The sequence below is a fragment of the Indicator indicator genome, chromosome 2 (genome assembly GCF_027791375.1).
Source record: "Indicator indicator isolate 239-I01 chromosome 2, UM_Iind_1.1, whole genome shotgun sequence".
Classification (NCBI taxonomy): domain Eukaryota; kingdom Metazoa; phylum Chordata; class Aves; order Piciformes; family Indicatoridae; genus Indicator; species Indicator indicator.
Window position 1 is genome coordinate 47336656 of NC_072011.1, and position 23224 is coordinate 47359879.

General features: G+C 41.3%; 1 protein-coding gene across 1 annotated transcript; it reads right to left on the reverse strand.

Annotated features, from left to right (window-relative positions):
• Positions 1 to 4715: 4715 nt before the first annotated feature.
• Positions 4716 to 18973, reverse strand: SLC3A1 (solute carrier family 3 member 1). Its single transcript, XM_054397705.1, has 11 exons — positions 18547 to 18973; positions 17276 to 17455; positions 16130 to 16284; positions 15003 to 15128; positions 12722 to 12841; positions 11409 to 11533; positions 9958 to 10156; positions 9052 to 9202; positions 8566 to 8597; positions 5959 to 6060; positions 4716 to 5156 (listed from the first exon to the last, which is right to left on the reverse strand). The coding sequence occupies exons 1-11, from the start codon at positions 18971 to 18973 to the stop codon at positions 4716 to 4718; spliced, it is 2058 nt and encodes a 685-aa protein (XP_054253680.1).
• Between the last annotated feature and the right edge of the window lie 4251 nt (positions 18974 to 23224).

Genomic DNA, 23224 nt, shown 5'->3' on the forward strand with positions numbered 1-23224 from the left:
AAAGAAGAGAATGTAAATGCATTCTAACTCAGCAAGGGGGAGGGAGAGAGGAGAGGGAAAGGGGGGAGGGGGGATGAGTTGGGGGGGGGGGGTGGGTGTCCACTGGAAATGCAGTCCTGAGTGTAGAATCAGACATACTAAGTAAATTTTGTTCTTACTAACTTGGAGTGTAATCGAGCTATTAAGAGGTGAGAGAAGAGGTAAGCCATCACACCTTTATGCAACAAATACAGGGCCACCCCTTTAGAGTAAGTTCGACAAATCTACAGACATAAAAAGGTTATTGTGAACTGTTAGTCTTCAGCTTCCCCAGGTGCTCTTAAGGACCAGGCACTAAGGGCAGTGTAGATAGGTGTAGATAAGGAGGGGTCCCCGGGCAGACTCAGCCTTGAAGTGCAGCTTTTTCCCCTTGACTCAGGGATGTAAACAACTCCAGGAGGGGGCCATCTGTGAATAACAAATGAAGAAGGGGGGAGGACTCTGGGGCCTGGGAAAGGAGAGAGGTGCCTGGACAACAAGGTTAAGCCAATTGCTTAAGAGCAAAGGGGAGCTCGTGCACAAAAGGAAGAATATATAAGCCATGATGTATGTTAATAAAGGTTGTTGTTGGCAGTTGATGATGCTAAAAGATCCTGGTGTCAGTCTGTTCTCTCTCCATGGCGCCCAAGAGCTGGTGCCATGATTTAGTTGATTAGATGGTGTTGGGTGATAGGGTGGACTTGATGATCTTGCAGGTCTTTTCCAAGCTGGTTAATTCTGTGATTCTGAGGCCAACGCGCACAGAGCACGAGAACCACCACTGAATGCTGATCCTCAGGGGCTAGCAGTAGGCCCTATGGGGTAAGATGACTGCAGAGCAGAGAGCAGCCAGAGCCCAGTTTGGAACACAGACCCTTCTCCTTACCATCCCCCCCCCCCCCCCCCCCCAAGTTCTATCTCGGTCCCTTCCTCTTTAAGGCTGAGGACAAAGGATATTATCTAGGCGGATTTGTAGAACCGAGATAAAAAGGTATTAAACGGCAAAACTTAGAGCCATAAATACACTATTAATTCAGCAGGCCTTAGAGCTGAAATAATATATTAAAAGGGAGGCAGACCAAGGAGTCAGAAGTAAATATTAGAAGAAAGAAAAAAGGTGAGTCTTATGGCCGAAGGAGTCCAGATTCTGAGGACTCAAGTCACCGAGAAGGTGAGCTGTTCTTAACGGGGAAAATGGGGGCACAGATTTGAGCAGCGGTGTTGAAAGGAAACACAAATAGTTACAGTCACCCTCTCGCTGGTCGAAAGGTGAGCGGCTGTGAACTATGGGGAATCAACACAAGAAAAAAGATATATATTTAGAGATACTGTTAAAGACCAGGGGGAAAGTATGACTCGGGAGCAGAAATCTGCCCTAGAAGCCTTTCAGAAACACCATGAGAAGTCTATCGGTACCTCTGTTCTTCAGCAGATGGTCTTTTCAGCAACTGAGCACCACTTCTCTAACCCTAGAAGGACAATGTATGGTTCAGAGATCTGGGATAAGATCAGAGCTAAGTTTTGGGACTATGCTAAGAAGAAGGATAAGATCGGAAAGCTTAAAGCAATGCCTGACGCTGCCTTGGAGAAGCAAGTGGGAAACACTGATTGCCAAAGAGTTTTGTGTGCATTAAGAAATCCTGCTGTGAGTGATGTGTTAACAGCCTGCACGGATCAACATCCAGAGACTTTGAAAGCAGAGGCTTTTGCAGCTTCTCCCCCAGTCTTTGATGTTTCGAATAGCAAAGACAGCAGTAGGGAGCGTGGGAGGCAATAGCTTCTGCTCTGGCTGCCGATCATAGCAGGGGGGGCGAGTGGTGGCTGTAACTGCAAAATCTCTCCTGTAACCGAAGCCCTGGCGGCAGCTCCCGCGGCGGCTCGGGTTTGTCCCGCTGCAGCAGAGGCAGCTGCAGCTCCCATCACTCTCGTACGCCACCAGCCCTTGATTCTTTACAGAAACGCCACCAAGAAAATAGTGAAAAAGCAACTCTGGAGGAGAACGCAGTATTCATGTAATCAGAACTTTTGTTCTAAAGGTGGAAAATCTGCACATTTCTTAAGACAACAACTTATAAACAAGGGAGGAAGAGTGCTTTTTCTACTGCCGTCTGTTTGCCGTTCCCCCCTCTCCCCCCACTTCTCTCTGTTACCTGTGTTGAGTTCAAGTAACAGTGCCACATTTTGTTAAGAAATATATTTCAATATTTTGTAGGTGCAAACCTGATATGGATAATGATTTTAGCATTATTTCTGATTGTAAGGAATCTTGGAGATTTGTTATTTTAATGTTTGTAGCAGTTAAACTTTATGGTAAGGATAATGAATAATGAGTACTTATAGTAAGTATTTAGTAATTGTAATAAGGTATATTAAGTAATTAATAATAAAATATAATAAGCAGATGGTAATATGCTTATTAATTTATAATATGCATATTATAATTTGCAATTAAATATAATTATAAACATGGTAATTAGTAAGATAAAAGTAATAATGAGTAAATTCAAGTAGAATAAGTTATTCTATGAGTCACAGGTTAAGTTTCTCTTCTGGGTCGAACCTTATTTTTTGTGTGTGAGCTCTATGTAATATAAGTAAGGATTATAGTAAATAGTTTTTTATTGTACACAGCGTGCTTTAGGTAATGCAACTTTTTTTTAGACATTGATTTGATGGTTTAATTTTAACATAGTTCTTTAAGTTTTTACAAATTTTTGGTATTAGCATAAGTTAGGAGTTCATTTTAGGGACTTTATAAAATGTTGTTATGGTCTTTGTATTCACAGTAGCTTTAAGGTAAGGATTATAAAAATATAAAAAACAAACAAAAAAAATTTTTTTTTGATACATCACCCTGAGGTTTAGCTTAGGCTAAGGCAAAGTCAAGGAAAGGGATTCATATTTTATCACTTACAGGCTTTAGTGGTACCAGCACTAGAAAGTCAACCCATGTCATGAGCAGGAAATACCAGTTCTGCAGCTCAGTTCTGCAAACACCTCAGCTGACAACACAGGAATCAACAGACACACGGGCAGACTCCCGCTAGAAACACCACAGCCAAGTGAAGGCCAACTGCACTGAAAGTCAAGAAGCCTGATCACAGTGACTGTCATGTTAAATTGAGTTTGCAGGTGTCAATCTGAGGCTGATCGCATGAGAATGTCACCAGAAAACATCTGAATTAGGACTGAATATCACAATTGCTTAATTGTCATGTAATTAGGGAACAAATTTATATGTGGTTGTGTGTTAACTCACCAGAATGTCATAGTTAAGTAATAATCTGAAATGGTTAAAGGGATGATCAAAATGGATCACATTTTCATTTTGGGTTACAAAAACGAAAAAAAAGTGGGGGAATGCAGGTATTATGTCACAAGCAAGAATAGTTAAAGCATGTTGTGGTTTAACAAAATTTATGGAGGATTTAAAATCTTGGAGACTTTAGTTGGGAGAATTTGAAAGAGAAAACAAACTTAACATTAGGCCAAGGGTAGGAACAATAGGACTCAGTACCTTTCCTTAGCAGAAACAAAGCATCAAGAGATTAGTAAGATCAGTAAAATGGATTATTGCATTATGTTTAATTTTAATTGGGCAGAACTACGAATATTCTGGATGTCACTCTGGCAGTGGGGGGAAATATAAAGACTGAATTCATACCAGCAAAGGGGTTTATTCACCTATAACCTCTCTGGTTACAGGCATTCTCCTTTGGTTCAAACTGCTACAGCAAAAGCACTAGCTCAGCTATATGAACTGGCATGTTGGGTTGCAAAACAAGATAACAAAACATCAAAGGATTGTTTGAGTTAGCCACCGAGGTGGTGGTGTAAGACATGCCAGCTTACAAAACCATGCCACTGTTGATTTTTCATTATTAGCTCACAGCCATGGCTGTATAGAATTTAATGGTATGAGTTGTACAAGCTTAAGCGATCATTTGAAATCTATGTTTAAGAGTATTACAAACCAGGTTGTTACTGTTGCTTATTGTATTAATGCTGATGGTGGTAGTGCTGTGTTCACTTTTACCTGAAAGGGGCCCTCTATGTTACAAAAGCAAAAAGGGGGAATTGAAGATAGGTATAGATAAGGAGGGGGCCCCAGGCAGACTCAGCCTTGAAGTGCAGCTTGTTTCCCTTGACTCAGGGATGTAAACAACTCCAGGAGGGGGACATCTGTGAGAAAAGGGAGAAGGGGGAGGACTCCATGAACTGGGAAGGGAGAGGAGAGAGGCACCTGGACAACAAGGTTAAGCCAATTGCTTAAGGGCAAAGGGGGGCTCGTGCACATAAGCCATGATGTGTGTTAATAAAGGTTGTTGTTGTTGGCGGTTGATGATGCTAAAGGATCCTGGTATCGGTCTGTTGTCTCTCCGCAGCTGCAGCACCCAACAGGGCAGCACCCAGAAAGCAGCTGTTCTTTCCTCACAAAAATGCACACACTTAAACACGGCAGCTTTTAAGGAGAGGTTTACTTTTCTTCTCCATAGAGCTTAAGAGGGCATTTATACCATACTCTTCCCTTTTAATCACTAATATGGATGCAAGACAATTAGGTATCTCTTATTTTCAGGTTGTTTATTTTGTACACAAAGTTTTAAAAGCCAAAAGAAATCTGAAAATTCTTCGTGTATTCCTGAAACAAATATTTTCTCAATTAATTTGAACGTTTGGCTATTCTACTTATGCACTTAACAGTGCCTATAGAGTAAATTGAAGGCACTGGAATAACAAGCTTTTTCAGCCACAAAACAGTTTCCTTGAAAAGCTTCCATGGTATGAACAGGCTTTGCTGTTTTATATTCAAGGACCAAGCCTTCTCCCATTTCAGTTTTAATTAGTTTGGTATTGACAGCTTTACCAGTATTGCTGAAATTAGTACTTAGTCTTACAATAGCTTCAGATGGAAGGTTGGGAACTAGAGCTTTCAGGTCTATTGTCGATTCCTGTCCAAAATTGAGAACCATCATAAAGACTCTCTCTAACCCACCCAATTCCCTCACGTACACAAAAATGTTACTGTCATTCCAGATGTAGCACATCCACCCTCGATGTAGGGGAAGCTCGTTGCTGCGAAGCAGAGTTAGCTCTCTGTACAGATTCAGGGTTGAGTTGGACCAGGTCATCTGGATCTGCAACAGTCAGCATTAACAGGTTCATTTCTTTGCATTGGATGTAGAAAACAGTGCTTCCCACCCCCCCAGTCTGCTGAGAACACATCTCTCAGAACTCCATTTTGACAATTCTCTCTTCCAATTTGCCTGTAAATGCTACTGGGATAAAAAAAAAAAAAAAAAAAATCACTTTTTCTCCTGCGCTTCCTTGACATTTGTGGAGTGGCAGAGACAGTGGGTACCAGGCATTAAAAGAATTTCCACAACACTAGCATTTTTTTTCTTCTTCCCACAGGGTCCTTATCGTGCCACTTAACTCAGAAGAAAGCCACAGCCATTCAAAGGTTGGTGGTATTGAACTTGTTCCACTGAGTGTGATTCACTAAAGTCACAGTGTTTGTTTACTGTTTTTCCTGTAGATTTATTGTTTCTGTCTTTAGTTCTGGTCAGCACCATAGATTAGCAGAATCTGTTTGATTCACTGCTCTACTTATGGTAGAGATGGTCTGTATTAAGTTCTTATTACACAGCCAGTGCTTTCTATAGTAATGTAAATGGGGAAAAAATAGTCTGGATTTCAATTTAATATTAAAATTGTTAAAAAGATAGTAAAGAGCCAAATTGCCACATCTACATCAAAACTGCAGTTGCTCTGTTTAAATGAATTCAGATTAATTAGGCCCCTTGCTGACATTTCAGTGCTTTTTTTCTCCCGAGTCTGTTCTTACTGCAAATTTACACTAAGTAAAAGAAGTCAGAGCAAAATACATACACTAAAATATTTTTAGACAATTAGTTTGTCACACATGTAGATACCTACTTCAACATTTACACTTTGGTAGTCAGAGTTAACAGGTAACCAGCTACTGTTGCCATCAGTAAAACCAGCATTAACTTTGCCATCCCACTGCATGGGGGATTTCTCTGGAAAGGTCACCTAGAAAATGAAAGTGGTGATTAGTATATTGAGAAGTTATCCCTTGACTAGTACATCTTCACATCTTTCAAACAATCAGCAATTAGTATTGCTTTAAGTTAAAACTTAGTAAAAGGGTGTAATCCCTCTCTAAATCTAAGGCAAAAATAAGAATCAAGACAGTTCCCGAAATGAATAGATGGGCTTACCTGTGGGGGGTCATCCTCTTATCCCAGGTAAGAAGTGATAGAACAAGAAGAAATCACAGAATGGTGAGGGTTGAAAGGGACCTTGAAAGACCATGTAGTCCAACCCCCCTGCTGGAGCAGGACCACCTAGAATAGGTCACACATGATTGCATCCAGGTGGGTTTTGAACGTCTCCAGGGGGGGCATCACAGTTCATGCGGAACTTCTTGTGCTCCAGCTTGCACCTGTTGCCTCTTGTCACTGAGAAGAGTCTGGCTCCATCCTCCTGACACTTGCCCTTCACATATGTATAAACATTAATGAGGTCATCCCTCTGTCTCCTTCAAGCTAAAAGAGACCCAGCTCCCTCAAGCCTCACCAGGGTGGGGTTCGATTGGACATCAGGAAAAAATTCCTCACTGAAAGGGTTGTCAAGCATTGGAAGAGGCTGTGCAGGGAAGTGGGTGAGTCACCATCCTGTGGAGGTATTTTAAAGACATGGACATGGCACTTAGGACATGGGTTAGTGGTGGACTTGGGTAGTGTTAGGTTAATGGTTTGACATTTTCTTAAAGATCTTTTCCAACCTTAACCATTCTATCACTCTCTGTGTACAGAGCACTGAGTAAAATGTGTCATTGCTTCTACTAGAGTTTTCTCCCTTTGCAACAGATGGTTGGACGAAAGTTTACTAATGACAGCTAGAATATTTTGATAAATACCTAGACATGCAGTGAGCAAATACATGAGGTAATGAGTCCTAAAAAGAGATACTGTTAAAATAATGATAAACAACTAATAAATCCTATTCAATGTCTGTTCTTTTGTAACCATCACACTTTTCACCTTAGAACTCTTCAAGCTTACATTTGCAAAAGGTACAATTTGGACAAGATTGTTTGTGTTAGAAAGATGGAATTATGGCCAAGTGTGAAAACTTTATTGAAACAGCATTTAGCTGATTAAAAACTGTCAATGTAAGAAGTCTGAAATTCTCATTTTGAAGAATTCAGGAAAATTCTGAAAAAGCTTCCTATTGTTACTGAAGAGCTGCCAAAAGATCTGATACTTAAATTTAATTATATAAGAGGGCATAAAATATTTTGCACATACTTTGAGTGTTTGTTTTCCATGAAAACTGTTTTTTTGTATAAAGGGCACTTTTCAATACAATCTGTCAGAACAGCAGCTCAACAAAAGAAATTGTCACTTTGCTTTGTGACATTATAAATAATGGGTTTCTCCTTTTAGCATGTTATGAAAAGAAGGGGCGGGGGGAGAAATAAAAATCTGAGTTTTCAACAGTGGTAACACTCCCTTTCATCTTTACCTCTTTTAGCTTCCCCTGAAGTGTTTCAAATGCTGGGGCTGAAAACCAAAACTTCAGCAAATACTCTTGGTCTTTCTAAGACACCTGACATCTGAGGGAATCTTCCTCCTCAGATTGAGTGAAAAGTGGTTCTGCATCGTTACAAAGTCATATGCCACAGGGTAGCCCCTAGAAGACAGTAAACCCTGAGGAGTCAAGGGCAAGCTATTTTTCTGAAGAGTACCAGTCTATCAGCTGTAATCACCAGCAGGAAGAAAATGCAGGAGATGCTTTGACCCAGGTGTTTCTCCCAGGAAATGAGCTTTCTTTCTGAATGTGAGAATTGCTTCCTCCTGTCTGAATCAGACAAACCCAGTGATAATCCTGTGCCTCAAGTACCTCTTTTGACACAAAGCTAGCCAGCACTGTTAGTAACATCATCAGAGGCCATCTCATTTCCTAACAGAGGCTTTCCACAGTGAAACTATCACCTGCCATAAGACCATGTTCTCATGATGCTCAAATATGGTCATGAGAGACAGAGCTAAACTGTTCCCTTTGGGGAATGACCTTTTCCAGTCATGCTCATACATCTTGGACAATGAGACACCACAGATGCCAGATATGATCATGGAAGATACAAGAAATTACATGGGCTAAATGTGAAAGCTTTACAGTTATGCAGGTTAGCATACTGTGAAAAGCACAGACTCTTTTGTTTTAATCCCTTGATCCCTTACTTATAAAAATTTCTGTAGTCTAAGAAACATACTGTCATGAAGTGAGATAGGCATCTGGCTCCTAGGCTCAGGTATCTAAACCCTTTATAGAAAGGGGTCTAAAAGACAAATCATAAAACCCTGCACGACAAAAGCTACTTCTGCTTGCCACCAAGCAATACTACTAAGCTGGTGCTGGTGCATGCATCCACTCTTTCTGGAAATCCCTTCATGAGAGCTCGGGCACATTGTAGAGGACTGTGGTTTAGGTGGCTTTGCACAGTCAGAGCAAAACAGCCTGTAGGAGACGGTGATTGTAGCTACAGTCTCTCATGAACTCTTTTAAAGAGCAGCAACAAAATAATGGACTTTGACACAATGGTTAGGGTGTTTCTATAGAAGGGAGACAGTGACTTGGTTCCTCCTGCCTTGGATGACACCTCTTCTAACCTCTAGGCCAGGCCTGGTGTTGGCAATTTCCACCCTTTCTGCTGAAGTGAAGCAAACCCACTGCAAACCATGCAAGAATTGATCTGGCAGAGAATTGAAATTAGGGATCATGACTGTAGTCTAGCAGTTCAGGCATGGACAAAAGCCTTAGTTTGCTCTCTGGCCTAGCTGTTTCCATGTGTTGTCCAATGGTTTTTAATATGGGGAACACAGAAAACCATCTAAGCAGTGAGAAAGGCTTGGTTCAGTTAACAAAACAAAAGTTCTTGTATTTTTGAAAGTTCCATTACTCAGCACTAAACAACAGGATCAGAGTTTATATGCTCTTCACTTACATTTTCTGATGCAATGTTCTCCATGCCTATTTCTTCACCATAGTAAGTTACAGGAGTACCAGGCAGGGTTAAAAGCAGCATGTTCATAACATTGACATACTCCTTCCCAATCCGAGATGAAATCCGAGCAACATTAGGGCTTCCAACCTCAAGAAAACATCACTCGTTGTCAAATACACACTGTAAAATTCCCTGCATATGTGAAATTGATCAACTAATTCAACAGGGTTGTTTTTCTTTCCCCTTCAGGTTCACAAGAGCAATTGCCTTTATCTTGGTGTCAGTACAAACTTCTGCCCCAAGTAATTTAGCACACAGAAGCCCTGCCAGCAGCACATGAGACAGAACTGAAGGGAGATGACAAATAACAGGTCTCCATGATTACAGTTCTCTCAGATTCTGCCATTTTCTCTGCTATGTAAAGGTGGTGCTTGTTTTGAAAAGAACTCTTGCACATCCCAGATGTGCTTCCTAGCAAACGCCAGCAAAGTTTTAAGTTAACTGCCCTCAGCTGCATGCTCTGTGCTTCCCTGGGCCCTGGGATGTGGCTCCAGAATCCATCACACTGAGTCAGTTTACAGACAAAGAGAATTGTACCAATCCCATCCTCACCAGTGGTTCTAGCCAATGTCCCATACTACCCTGGAGACACTGAGGGAGAGGCATGAACATAAATAAATTCCCTTCTGTTACCCTTGCACAGGGTGTGTACCTGTTATTCAAGGGCAGAACCACCACCCGTCTGGCCAATGCTAATGACTGCAACTACAGCAGCTGAGAGCATGGATATCTACTATAGTTCAGCCATGGGGTCAGGTGGCTGAAATCTTCAGCAAGGAAGGACTGTAAGGGGAACTATCACCTATAAGAACAAGCCCTTCCTATAAGAGTTTGTCTCTTACCACCCAGTTTGGCCATTTTCCTGCAGGCATGTTTTTCATCCACAAGTTCACAGCTTCAAAAATACTGTTGCCTGATAGATTTTTCATGTTAATTAGGTTGAAATTTAAGGGAAAATCTGCTTCTTGGATAAAAGGTGTTCCATAATACATCATTGATGCTTCAATATCTTCCTTTTCATCAGCATCGGAAACCATAAATCTACAAAGAAGTAAACAAGTACCTTTTTTGGCTCATTCTTGGTTTGCAGTGAGCAGAAGGGAGCTAGAAATGGTGTTGGACACATATCAGCATTATGAATTATGTTCCCTTCCCTCCTCCTCATCAAATAAGATTAACATGGAGAAACAGTATTTTGTAAAGCAGACAAGGAGAAATATGTCTTGAAAATTTCTGGAGGAAAACCTACAAGAGTAAACAAAAGGCTGTGAGTATCTGACTGGATTCTTATCTTTCTGAATGCATATCCACACATTTCATTCCAGCCATTTCCATGCTCTTCACAGAAAAGGACATGGGAGTCCCTCAAGTTGAAGATGAACCAGCAGTGTGCCTTTGGAGCAAAGGTGACTAATGGTATCCTGGGTTGCATTAAGAGGAGTGTTGCCAGCAGCTCAATGAAGGTGATCATTCCTGTCAGTACTGGTGAGGCCACACCTGGAGTTCGTTGTCCAGTTCTAGGCTCCTCAGTGCAAAAAAGACATGAACATAGCAGAGACAGTCCAGAAAATAACCACTAAGGCCATTAAGGGACTAGAGCATCTCTCTACAAGGAGGAGCAGATGAGAGAGCTGTGACTCTTCAGCCTGGAGAAGACTCATTAGTGTATAAAAATACATTAAGGGATTATGCCATGACAATGGAGCCATGCTCTCTTCAGTGATGTGCAATGGCAGATGTCAGTGGCAACGGGTGCAAGCTGAAATACAGGAGCATGTTCCCTCTGAACACCACAAAACTCTTCTTCACTGTGAGGATGTCTGAGTCATAGCACAGGTTTCCCAGGAAAGCTGCAGAATCCCCATTCAGATGTTCAAGAGTCATGTGGACAAAATCTTGGACAATGTGCTCCAGGCACCCCTGACAAGCAGGGTGGTTGGACGAGATGACTTCCTGACTCAACCACTCTGTTTTAACAGTCTTGGAAATCTCTATGTCTGCCACGAACTGCACTAATAATATATAACAAATCAGCCACAGGGCTGATTAATTACAGCATCTCCGTGATCCAAATGGTTCCCCATTCTGCTTACTTTGGTACAGTCCAGGGATACAGCACAGCTAATTAATTTCCTTTCCCTCACCCACTGGGGAAGAAGCAGTATAGACTATGCCCTGCTACCTGCATTCGAGGAAGACTTTTTATGGCACATTATGTTATTGACAAAACTTCACTGCTATCAAGAGGGTGTCAAATATTAGAGAAGAATTCACTAGCTGTAATAATGATTACCTGTATCGGCCAGGTTCAGTGCTGAACTGATCGATGGTTTGACGGAAGCTACGGATGATATCATGCATACCAACTTGCGTGGTAGTGTAGTCATGGTAGAGCTGAGAATAATCTGTGATACTCTCCTTAAATTAGAAGACAATATTTCCCATTAGTTCATCAATATTTTAGATTTCAGAACTCTCCAAATTATTCTCATCCTTTCCTGCAACAACTGCACCAGCAGACATAAATTTTAAATTACATTTGTTTTGTGTACCAACACTAACCACACAGGGCTAAACTTGGGGAACTTTAAAGACATGATAGAGGGATGATTATTTTGGATTCTGTCCTTCAAGAGGGAAAGTTCACTAACCACTAAGCCCACCTGAAGCAGCAAGCACAACAGGTACTGTGGCCACACACACCAGGCTCAAAAGATGGACACAATTATTTTGGTAACTTGTAAGACTGGTACTTGTGGAGCTCAACAGTTTTATGCAGTCTTCAACTCCAAGGGAAACAGTGTCTTTGTGCTAACGTTATCTGGCAACATCACCAAGTTCACTACCTCAGCAGAAATAATATAAATACAGGGTGCACAATTCTGAATGTGCTTCGCCACCTCTCACCCTGACATACTGCCAATATGAGAGTTTTTTTGTTTTGCTCTGATTCCTGCAATGTAGAATACCCACTAGTGACTGCTCTGGAATCCCAAGCAGACAAGAACTGAGCTTCCCAAAGTCAACCAATCAACTATTAAAAGCATGGGACTGGTATTTTTAGAATACAAATCAAAAAGCAAATTATTTTAAAGAGCAAATTCAAAGAAGTAGTGTCACAACAGAAATAGGAAGTATGTAGACAAGAATACAGGAATTTTCACTGAAACATTGGGAAAAACTTCTTTACTTTGAGGGTGGCAGAGCCCAGAAAGGTTTTGGAGTCTTCCTTCTCTGGAGACATTCAAAACCCACCTGGACACATTCCTGTGTGGCCTGATCTAGGCAAACCTGCTTTAGCAGGGATGTTGGACTAGGTGATCTCTGGAGGTCCCTTCCAACCCCCACCATTCTGTGATTCTCTCCTTCCCCCACCTACAGAGCTCCTGCATGCAGGTATATCCCAGTGACCTACACCCTCAGCCCAGGGTCGTCTTCTTGTATGTGTTCCATCTGCACAGTGTCCAGGAGACACCTGCTTTCCAAGAGACAGGTTGATCCAGCCTTCCTAAAGCCACAATTAAGACTTGAAAGAGTAAAAAGATACAGTCTCTTGGCCCAGCAGGAAATACAGGAAAAAAAAAGCTAAGACAACATATACATTACAGGATTCAGGGACTTGTTCACTTGAGGCTCATCTCGGAGATGAGTTGCTTCTAAAAGAAATTTCACAGTGCTGAAGCTAAATCCATCAATTCCTTTGCCGAGCCAAAATTTGATAACATCCTAGGCAAAAGTAAAATCTGATTAAGTCCAAGTAAGCCCACCCCGTTCACAATAGCATATGCTTAAAAAGAAAACTAAATCTGTTAGGAAATATTAATAGGTAACAACTTTTTAAAATCGTACTTCAAATTTTACTGGAAATTTAAGTGAATCATGCTGATTCTGTGTCAAACTAAGATCCAAATACAGCATGTCTTATTATCATTTCTCCCTAATTCATGATACCAAAGCCAAGACACACCATGCTAAAAGCCCTTACCCACCAAAACAATTCAGATGGTAGTAGGAACTGTTGTTGATGAACACCCACCATGGCTGCACACAATTAGAACATATTGATTCAAATGTTCAAATGTTATTCTACACAGGCCATGTGCCACTGATTTTCTTTTTCTGCAGTAAAACTTTTAAAGCATTTGTTCTCTCTTGACTGATGTTTATGGGGGTTTTTTTCAGGCTTATTTGTTGATTTGCAGGAACATGAAAAATTATCATCCAAGGTAACTGCTACTGATTTGTAATTTCATTATGAAATACAGGGGTTAGTGAGTTCAATACAATTATATCCTCCTTCAGTAGCTATCATATTACTACAGTTTTAATTGCTGTAGTTTTAACAAAGAACCCTGAAGTTAGTCCCTCTTGAGTGATTTCTGCAAATGTTCAGATCAGGCACTTTTCTTCATCTGAGAACAAAGACTTTTTTTTTTTTTTCCCAAACAGCTATTGAATTGTGGTTTAAGTACATAGGTAAGAAGGCAGATGGAAGACAGATCAAAGCTCACAATCTTCCCCTTATCCACAAGTCCAGGCATCCCTTCTAATTCCAATCAGCATTAACTTGCTTTCTTGAAAACCAAACATCTCTTTTCCCAAACAGAATGCCATCCTCACATCTGACTTGCTAATTAACAGCTCCTTGAATCAACAGAGATAAAAACCTTCTCTCCACTTGAGTCATTCAGCTCTACTTCAGCACGGGCTTCAGTGCAAGAGCTGCTTTACTTTCCACATCAACTCTTGCATTAATTGTTGTCCTTTGTACATCATCCAAACTAAATGCTCTCATCCTTGGCTCTTGGTGGAGAATAGAGCTGGAAACAGTTAACTGCTTCCAGAGAGCAGTCAGGCTGGATTAAGTACTAGCACCAACATCAAAGCAAGTAACAGCAAACCTAGGACATAGAGGAAGAAGTACCTATGCCACTGTACGAGATTCTGCCCAGGCATCTTCTCAGTTCAGTTTCTTTAATTTGAGAAAGACTTCAGGCCAGAAGCACTGTAAGGAGTAGATTAATAGCTAAAGAAAGGGATGGGGAGTCACTCACTGGGAAAGACTGGAAAAGACCAGCTCACTTAATCTATTGTAACAAAAGCTGAAGGGGTATGTTGACAGCACTGAAAAGCAAACAAGCATAAATGAGGGTGGAAAAAGCTATTTCAGCTGAAGGACAGCTTTGACTCAGACAGCTAAGTATGAACAATCTGCAAATAAGGTTAGGCTGAAAAGTAGGGGGTTCACCAAACATGAAAACAACTTTAAGAAAGCCTTTAGTAGGAAGAGAAAGAGGGCTCCTTTTAAATTGTAATAGCCTGTTGTGCCAAAACCCCATCAAGATCTTGTGAGAGCAAAAGACCAATAGTCTACTTTCTTAAAATCCAGAGAACTGCACCACCACCCACTGCCAGTACTTCCAGTTTATTCATTTGGACGGTTATTGTGGGTTGTGGGGTTTTTTTGTTTTGGTTGGTTGGTTTAGGTTCTTTGGTTTGGGGTTTTTTGTTTATTTTTGTTTTGGGTGGGGTTTTTTCTTTTTTTTTTTGTGGGGAGCTTGAGGGGTGGTGAGTTTGTGGTGGTGGTTTTTTTTGTTTGGGTGGTTTGTTTTTCTGTTTGCCTTTTTGGTTGCTTGTTAGCTTTGAAATTAAAAAGACTTGAAGCAAAGTAGATGTGATACTGGAAACATTACAGCATAAAGCTTGAATTTTGCTTATAAACTTAATGTTTGTCTAGACACCTTTTAGTTCCAATTGTTTACACACACTGCAATACTTGAATTAGTTACAACTACATTGTAGACTGTACAGCACAAATTATCAGAGAAATTAAATGAAGAAAGAGGTGTTTTGCTGTTGGTGTTGCAGCAGTGGGTTACATACTTACATGGATTTCTTGCTGAACAGCAAAGCTGCGAAAATTTAAGTCTGGCTGTTCTTTCCCAAACTGATGAAAATAACATTGCTTCCTCACATCATCAAACTGCCAGCTGGAGTTCCCAAAGAGACTCACCTGCTCATGTAAGGGAGGGAGAAAAATAACTTACTTCAATGAACACTTTAACATGTGGTGTACTACAAACACAGAATAAAGCACAAAATGCCTGATGAGTGAAATAGCTTTACAGTAGATTTTAGTACTCAGTTTACACTTTCTCCTCCTGCTATTTGCTCTTCTAGTCATGCTTCACCATATCATTTGGTTTTGGGGTTTTGTTTGTTTGTTTGTTTTGTTGTCATTTAGTTTTTTCTTTGTTTTTTCAGTAGACTTTCCCTGGGAATTATGCGGCATAGAGGGGCAAACATGAGTGCGAACACTTCTTTTGGATTTATTTTTCCTAAAACTTATTGAAAATAGCTTTAGTTGACTTACAGCTTTCTGCAATCTGGTATTATCCCTTTGAAGTACCAACAACAGTCAGCATGTTCAAATGTGAACTTTATTCTAGTCATATATGTACTAAAATATTCCAAATGCTAATATAACTCCTGACTGTACATTTAAAGAGAAATTACACTGACTGGTACAAAACTGATTCCACCTTGAGTTCTTAGAAGTATATATACAAGTTCCTAAGCATGTACTCCTGAGTTCAAAGTTCAAATAAATAGAGTTGAAATAGACAACACACTTGCTTGTCTGATCACCTTCCAAAAAGAGCCAAGAACCTACTGGGTTTTTTTCCCCCTCTCCACCAACTATAATTTCATAAGTGCCGAGATGAAATTTCTCAAGCGGAGTACCCAGACCCAGATGGAGGCACATGTGAACAGCTTGTGCACAACTACCCCTTTTTGTGTTTAACAAATGAGGATTTAACAGTGATGTAAAGACACAAAAGCCATTTAAAAAAAATTGTTTGTAGCAGGAGCTCCTCACCCGACTTGTTTAAATCTGTGTGCACTAGATCATTCATTAACAGTTATTTATGACCCAATTATGTTATAGGTACTTCTGATATGTGGTAGCCTGCATTCAATTTGGGATTTGCATGTTTCCCTTCATGTGCTAACCCAGTTGTTTGGAGGAGCAACCAAACCAGTAGCCTGCATGCAGTCCTGCCAGATGTAGTAGTCCGTGAATTTCCCAGTTCGATTGCGACTCAGCTGAAACCATCGGTGCTTGTCACTTGTGTGGTTTGGTATTAAATCCATTATCACCTTCAGCCCTTAAACATCAAACCATAAAAACAACATTAAATCTAGCCTTTTAAGACAAAGTTCACATTTTTAATTAATGCATTACCAGGAGCATTTGAGTTCCTTCCATCCCAGAGGTCTGGCAAAAGAGGTGAAAACCCACCAGAAAAAGCGCCAGGTTACCAATACAGCTAGACTACCTACAGTCTGCAAGTAGCTGTGACACATCTTGCTGGTATTGTTACCCACAGCTGAGAAGAGAAACAGGGGGGCAGAAACAAATCAGCAGAGACTTCTGTTGTCATGAACCATTTCCATAACTTTGACTTCCACATCCTGCACCTCACTGGTCTAGAACCAGTGAACACATGTTTTTTCTCGCTCTTCCTAAAGACTAGACATTCTTTTGAAATTCCAAATGTTTTAGGAACTGGCAAAGCATTTACCATTCAGCCCAACAGCTGTTTGGGAAGACTCCTGAGCAAACATTTGTCTAAAGCATCAATGCACTAACCGAGGATACAACTGCAGGAAGTGCCCATGTTCGCTCCCACCCCTGTCATTGTTTACCTGCTTTCTTCAGAAAGCAGCCATTGGTCACCAAATTCAGTCAGAAACAACTGCATCTATGTCTTGATCCCACAGACCAGCAATGCCCATACCACAGGCACCAAGGAGCACAGGCAGAATGTCAGCCCATCACCCACTAACATCCCTCAGAGGGGCCCATGCCTTGCAGAGGACATAGAGTAGCCTGACACTGCTGTTGTAGCTCCCAACATCTTCAGTCCTATTCCCAGCACCACCCAGTGCCCAAGGACAGGAAACGGCAATCAGAGCTTAGCTTGCTGTGGCACCTACCCTTCACTGGCACCTCCAACTGCTCCTACTCAACACCACCACAGGGGACTTGCCAGACAGACAAACTCAAATCTCAGATAACTTTATGCTAAAAGGTACAGCTCTGTAATATGAATGAACATCTTTACAACAGTCATTTTGTTCAGAGTTGCAGATTACCTTTGTCATGTATGGCTGCAAGCAGATCCTCAAAATCACTCATTGACCCAAACATGGGATCAATATCACAGAAATCTTCAGCTCCATATCCAAGGTCTTTTAATGGAGACTTAAAAAAAGAAGTGATCCAGATGGTTTTTATGTTCAAATATGTAATATGGTCTAGTTTTTCTTGGATACCTGTTTAAAAGAAAAGGGCATCATCCATTTGGAAGAGAAATATTTTATTTAAAAGAGTTTGTCTTGGGCTCTCAGTCAAAGAGGATACCAGGTCCCTTTCACACACAGCCACCCCATTTTCTCTGATCTCAGGCAGCAGAGCATTCACGACATTTCTTCTGGACAGCACGAAGTCACAGAATAGAAACCATTCAAAGCCACTTCGACAAGTAAGAAGTAAAGCAGGTATTTAAAAAAAAAATCAAAATAAATTTCTATTCTGTATTATAAAAATATTTACTATTTCTTAAGTTTAACTCTTACTTTTGAAAACAAGCTCCTATATTTTCTTAAAATGCAGTAACAGCATTGCCTTCCAAACTCAAGGACCACAAATAAATCCTCAAGGCCACCCATAGGGAAGCATAATTTCAATGCCAAGACCCCAGGTATTCCCTGTCTTATGAAAAGCCATGTTTTTTTTCCCTGTTTTCTACATCAATACCTCACTCCATTCTCCCCTAGTGTTTTTAAACCCAAATCTTTATCTTTCTGACATATATTATAGCCAGCACTTACTTCTTGTTTAGACATTTATTGCCCATTATGGTGTTGAGCCTTCATTTTCTGAAACAGTAGCTACTGATGAGCAGCATTACCTTTTGTATCAAATAGTCTCAATGCATTCCTAAGAGCTCAAAAACACCTAGACAATGAATAAAAACTCTTTTTCCTCCCTTTTCCTTATGGGAAGGCAGCCAACACAAAATGCTCAACAGCACCCATCCTCTTGACTGACCTCAGTTCTGTGTAGGCATTTTACTCTAATGGCGAATGTGCTACTGTTTTAAGCCCCACCTCTAAACATTTGTTTTAAGTCCAGGCCTAGGTCTGGACTTACCAACTTGAACAAGCAACTCCTAGGTTTATTCATGAGAATGTGAGTTGCAATTAACAATTAGTCAGACAACTTTTCTTCCCTTCTCCATTAGGGTGGCTTTCTCTATTGGAATATATGTTCATATTTTATTTGTTAATATGCACACACATATATAGACAGACAGACAATTGCTACATATCCTTGCACATATCAAGAATGAAAATTCACTCACCTTTCAGATCCCCATTGCCATCCATGTTGCTGTCCTTGAAAGAACGAGGATAGATCTGATAAATAGGACTACCCTGCCACCACTCCAGGCACTTTGGGGAAAGAACAATAATTGCGATTGTAGCACATACAAGCATGACAGCAGCAGCAATTATGAGCCAGAAGAGAATCTCCCTGGTGACTCTGTACCGGGCTTGGCTGGAGAACTTCAGCAAGACTTCCTTTGGCATTCCTGCATAAGGCTTTAATATCGGCTCCTCCATAGCCACTGGGTCCACACCAACAATGCACGGCTTTGGAATTTCTTCTTGGCTACTGGTATTGGTCTCCTTGTTATCAAATGCTTCATTCTGAACAAATCCGTTATTCTCCACACCTCCCTTCTCACTCATCTCCATAGGTAAGCTCTTAGCTTCCTCCTCAACCATTTTATTTCATGGGTCTTGTCCTGGAGACTCCAGCCACCACAAGAAAGCTTTGCCAACACAACTTTGTTCAGTGAAATGAGAAGCAATGTAATTAGAATCTGGGTTTATAATCAATCCTGACCAACAGGTCAAAGTGCAAAAAGAGGCAAAAAGGGCAAAGTGCTCCCACTCTTCCACATAACAGCCATCTTCAGCAAGGTAACAGCACTACAAGAAAGCACAGTCTTTCAGGGAGGGCATCTATTACCCATACCAGCCAAGCAGAGTTATGTTTACTGTTGCTCTCTCCAGCACACCAAACTTCTCTTCCTTTTGATAGCAAGGCAAAACTTGAGGGGATTTAACAGTAAAAGATTTAGTAAATATGCAGCTTTCCAGACTGGCCAAGGTTTTGCCTGCCTCAAGCAGTCTGAGCATTAACAAGTGATTTACAAGAAAAAAGTGTTGACAACTTTTCTCCCAAAAGCAACAATAGAAACTAAGAAGAAAAAGATACAAAGGCCTGATGTGCTTACAGCTTAGAAAACCAAAAGCCCTTAAACTAACCCAACCCAGCCCATTCACGACTGTTAAGCATTAACCACAACAAGGCACATACCGATCCTGCGATTCACACCATGGGAAACATTGCTACACCCAGAGCTATCTCAATCAGGATGGGACAGCTCAGCAGAGGCAACTATGCGGCCTCAGCCCCAGCTGTCCTAAAGCCAACCAGACACCATCCACCAAGACATCCCCTCCAGCCAGTGTCCTCTGCCCAGGCATACCGAAGAAAACAAAAGCAACCCACATTTGTAAACCACCTGCCTTATCAGATGTAAAAGCAAATACCTGCCCACAATCACAGAGTCTGATTCCCACGGAAACTCCCATGGGCAACAGCAGTGGAGAAAAGGTTTGGTTTGGCCTCAAAAAAAGGTATTACTATGTTTGCTGCAAATCATGAAATAATTTTATAAACTAACCACTGAAAAAAAAAAAAATCCAGTGGGCAATATTCAAATGATTAAATAAGTATGTTACTGCTTCAGTATTTCTAGAAAGAGATCTTTTCCTTTGACAAATTTAATAATTTTCTTCCTTGCAGCAGCACATAGCAGCACCCTCAGCCTGTACAGTCAGGCAGCTGCCACAGTGTTTGAGATAGCAGTAGTTTCAGTGCTTGTAATTCAGTATTGCCAGGAGACTCAGAAATGGGAAATTATGTGAAACAGTCTCCCATCTAATGGCTCTACAGTCTTAGTACCATGATAGCAGAAAGCTGTAAAAGTTTCCAGGCAGGCTGACTTAGAGAGGGACAAGAAACTCAGTAAGTTTCTTGTATTACGCCTTTATTACAGCGCTGGACACAGGTAGGATCTCTCCCAAAAGACCTGTGTACTGAAAGGGATTTTAGTACAAACTTATATAGTCCATGCTTCTTATCTATTCAGAAATTTATCACTGTAAAAACCACAGAGGTATATTGATGTTTACACAGGAAGTCCTGGTTCTTCCTATCTATACAAATGTTATCTATCTAAGAACAACTGGGGATGACAGTATTTTATAGGAAGTCCTGGCTTCTGTTTGCTTTGCTTTCCTTCTTCAGTCAGGCACAATACTGGGTATAAGCTTATATTCAGTACAATTCCAATGGCTCCCCCCCACATTTCAAAGACATCATTTCAGTGACTTAATTTATGGTTAAAAAAAAAAAGTGCAAATACAGGACATTTAGATTGCATCACATACACCTTGAGACCTCAGTACTCCCCCCAACTTGCCTTTTTCCTCAAACTCAGAAGTTTAAACACGCTCACAACTTCCTGCACTACCCAAAAGCTCCTTCAGTCATCCCAGCACAGCAGAAAGCAAAACAAGTGTGGTGGTAAGGCCATGACACATGGCCCAGTACAAATCCAGACAGGCCTCAAGATGTCTAGACAGATCCCTTTCTCTCCCCTCCTTCCTGCCACAAAACAGGGCAACACGGGAAAAGGAACAAAGGGGACAGGACCTTGCCTGTCTGGTAAACAAGATGCCCATCTGGGGTCAGAGCACATAAGCTCCCCCACATACAAGGTCCTTGCTTCTGCCTTTTATGGTCATAGCCTAGCAGAACGCTTTCCATTGGGCAACTACACATCAGTTTTAGTGCCCTATTAGACCAAGTGACCTCTGGCATTTTGTATATATTCAAGTGGCTAGGTAGCCTAGCCTTGCCTTGCTCAAATCTCCTTGCTCCTGCTTGTTGAAGCCTTGCTCCAAGCCCAGACACCTCGAGTGTCTGGTCCAGAGCCCTGGGATAAAGCCACGAGCCATGCACATCCAAGGCGGAGAAGTCAGCTCCTAGACAGCCAGAGTGGCTGAGCCTGCTTCCCCTTGCCACCGGAATCGTGCCGTGCTTCAGTATACCCGCGCAGGAACTACGCAAGCGCCCGCCGCCAAGTGCGTCGTTAACTGCTTGCCGTCCGCTGAAACCAGACCAGCCTGGGACCATGCGGTAAACCTTTCTTGCTGGCAACCAGCCGTGCTGCGCCTACGGGAGCACCCTAAAGCCAATGCAGCAGCAGCAGCATCCCTTATATGGGTGAAAATAGCTGCGAGTAACACGTTCACTGCCCTTTGGGTTTAGTGATTCTTATTAAGTCTCCTCCCCGTTATAACTGAGCGCTAACTGCTCTCGGGGACCTTCTCTTTCCAAGTTGTTGCCTCCTAATTTGCATAGAATAGTTTTGTATTGCCCTGACTGAGATTGCATAATTCCCTCTGTAAATATATCTTCCAACTATACAAACTATCCTTTAACGAGTTTTGGCATATTTCATAATAAAGAGTTACTATTTAATTAATACACATTGCCATATCCTTTTATTAATTATTGCTGTGAGGGTAATTAATAGATAAGCCTCCCCTCGACTGCAAGAACACGTCACAGGCAAGAGTGAAAATACAACCAAAACATGACTGCCTGTCACAGACACATGGGTCAGTTGAACCCAGAGGACTCTGGATGCATAGACAGAGCTCAGTACGAGAGCTGGATAAATCTGGGAACAGACTAAGAGTGTTCAGTTGTGAGTTTTTCGGTTTTGTCTGTTTGGGGTTTTTTTTGGTTGTTTCTTTTATCTTTTTCCTAGACCATGAACGTGTTTCTAAATCAGGGGGCTGCCACAATACAGAATCACAGTTCACAATACAGTATAAATATATATTCTATGCCCTTCCGTTGCCCCTCAACCACGTGTCTGATTCTCCAAAACCTCATCACTCACCACAAGAGCAGAGCCAAGTCTCTCAGATCATGACACTGTACCAAACCAACACCAAGCCAGCTTGGCTCCTGCTGCAATAATTAGAAAAAAAGAAAAGCAAGTTGTAGGTAAAAAGAAGTTGAAGGACAGTCATTGAAAAAAGTCAACCAAGAGTAAGGCTGACAAGCAGATTGTAGTCTAGTTATCCAAGTAGGTATGTTGTTTTGTTTGTTTTTTGTTTATTTTTTAAAAATGCATTCCCAGCATTCAAACATGGTCAGCCACCACCCTGCTTATTCCAAGTCTTTCATACCAGACAACCAGGAACTGGGAACTACCTCCCTGCATTCATGCTAGAAGACCACTGCATGACACAATAGCCAAGTAGTAGACATCTTAATCAGATTTTAGTGCTTCTTTTTGCTTTCTCCATTTCTCTATAATCTCACACCTGACACATGAGCCCACAGAGTCAATGGCAGCCATGTTGTCATTCTTCTTTATACCACATTATGGCTGCATCATGCAGAACTTGCAAGTCACAGAATGCAGCACAAGTTGGGAGATCTTCACATTTACCATTTTGCAGCATGGGCACAGAATGAAAGAAGACGTGTCAGAATATTAACATCCTGAGACTTGCACTTCTGCAAGTCCCAGAAAGTATCCCCAGTACATAACTGCAACATAGACATGTAATTTATCGTAACAAACAGCTACTCCACAGGCAATGCTACATGACCAGGACTGAAGTTGCAATTTTGTGTCTAACTCTCTATCACTTAGTACTAACTACATTAACTCTTATCCCGACTGCTGTACCAGCTTTGAATGATCCCTTGCCTCATGCCAGATGAAGTATTTAGGCAGCTGTGCAAATGAATCAAACTGGGAAGCAGGTTTGGCTGAAAAAAAAAAATCATTCTTCCAACCATGCTATTCCTAATCCACCTGGTCCCCATGAGACTACACCAATGATTCACCCAGCCCAGCACAGGGAGAAGAAGGAGGA

What these genes read in the sequence shown, in the direction of transcription:
- SLC3A1 (XM_054397705.1), bottom strand. Translation starts at nt 18,973, where the DNA reads ATGGTTGAGGAGGAAGCTAAGAGCTTACCTATGGAGATGAGTGAGAAG. An exon ending in TGGCAATGGGGATCTGAAAG is followed by an intron (nt 17,456 to 18,546) that starts GTGAGTGAATTT and finishes TCTTTTAAACAG; the next exon opens with GTATCCAAGAAAAACTAGAC. An exon ending in ATCACCGTCTCCTACAGGCT is followed by an intron (nt 6,061 to 8,565) that starts GTTTTGCTCTGA and finishes ACCTTTCCAGAG; the next exon opens with AAATCCCCCATGCAGTGGGA.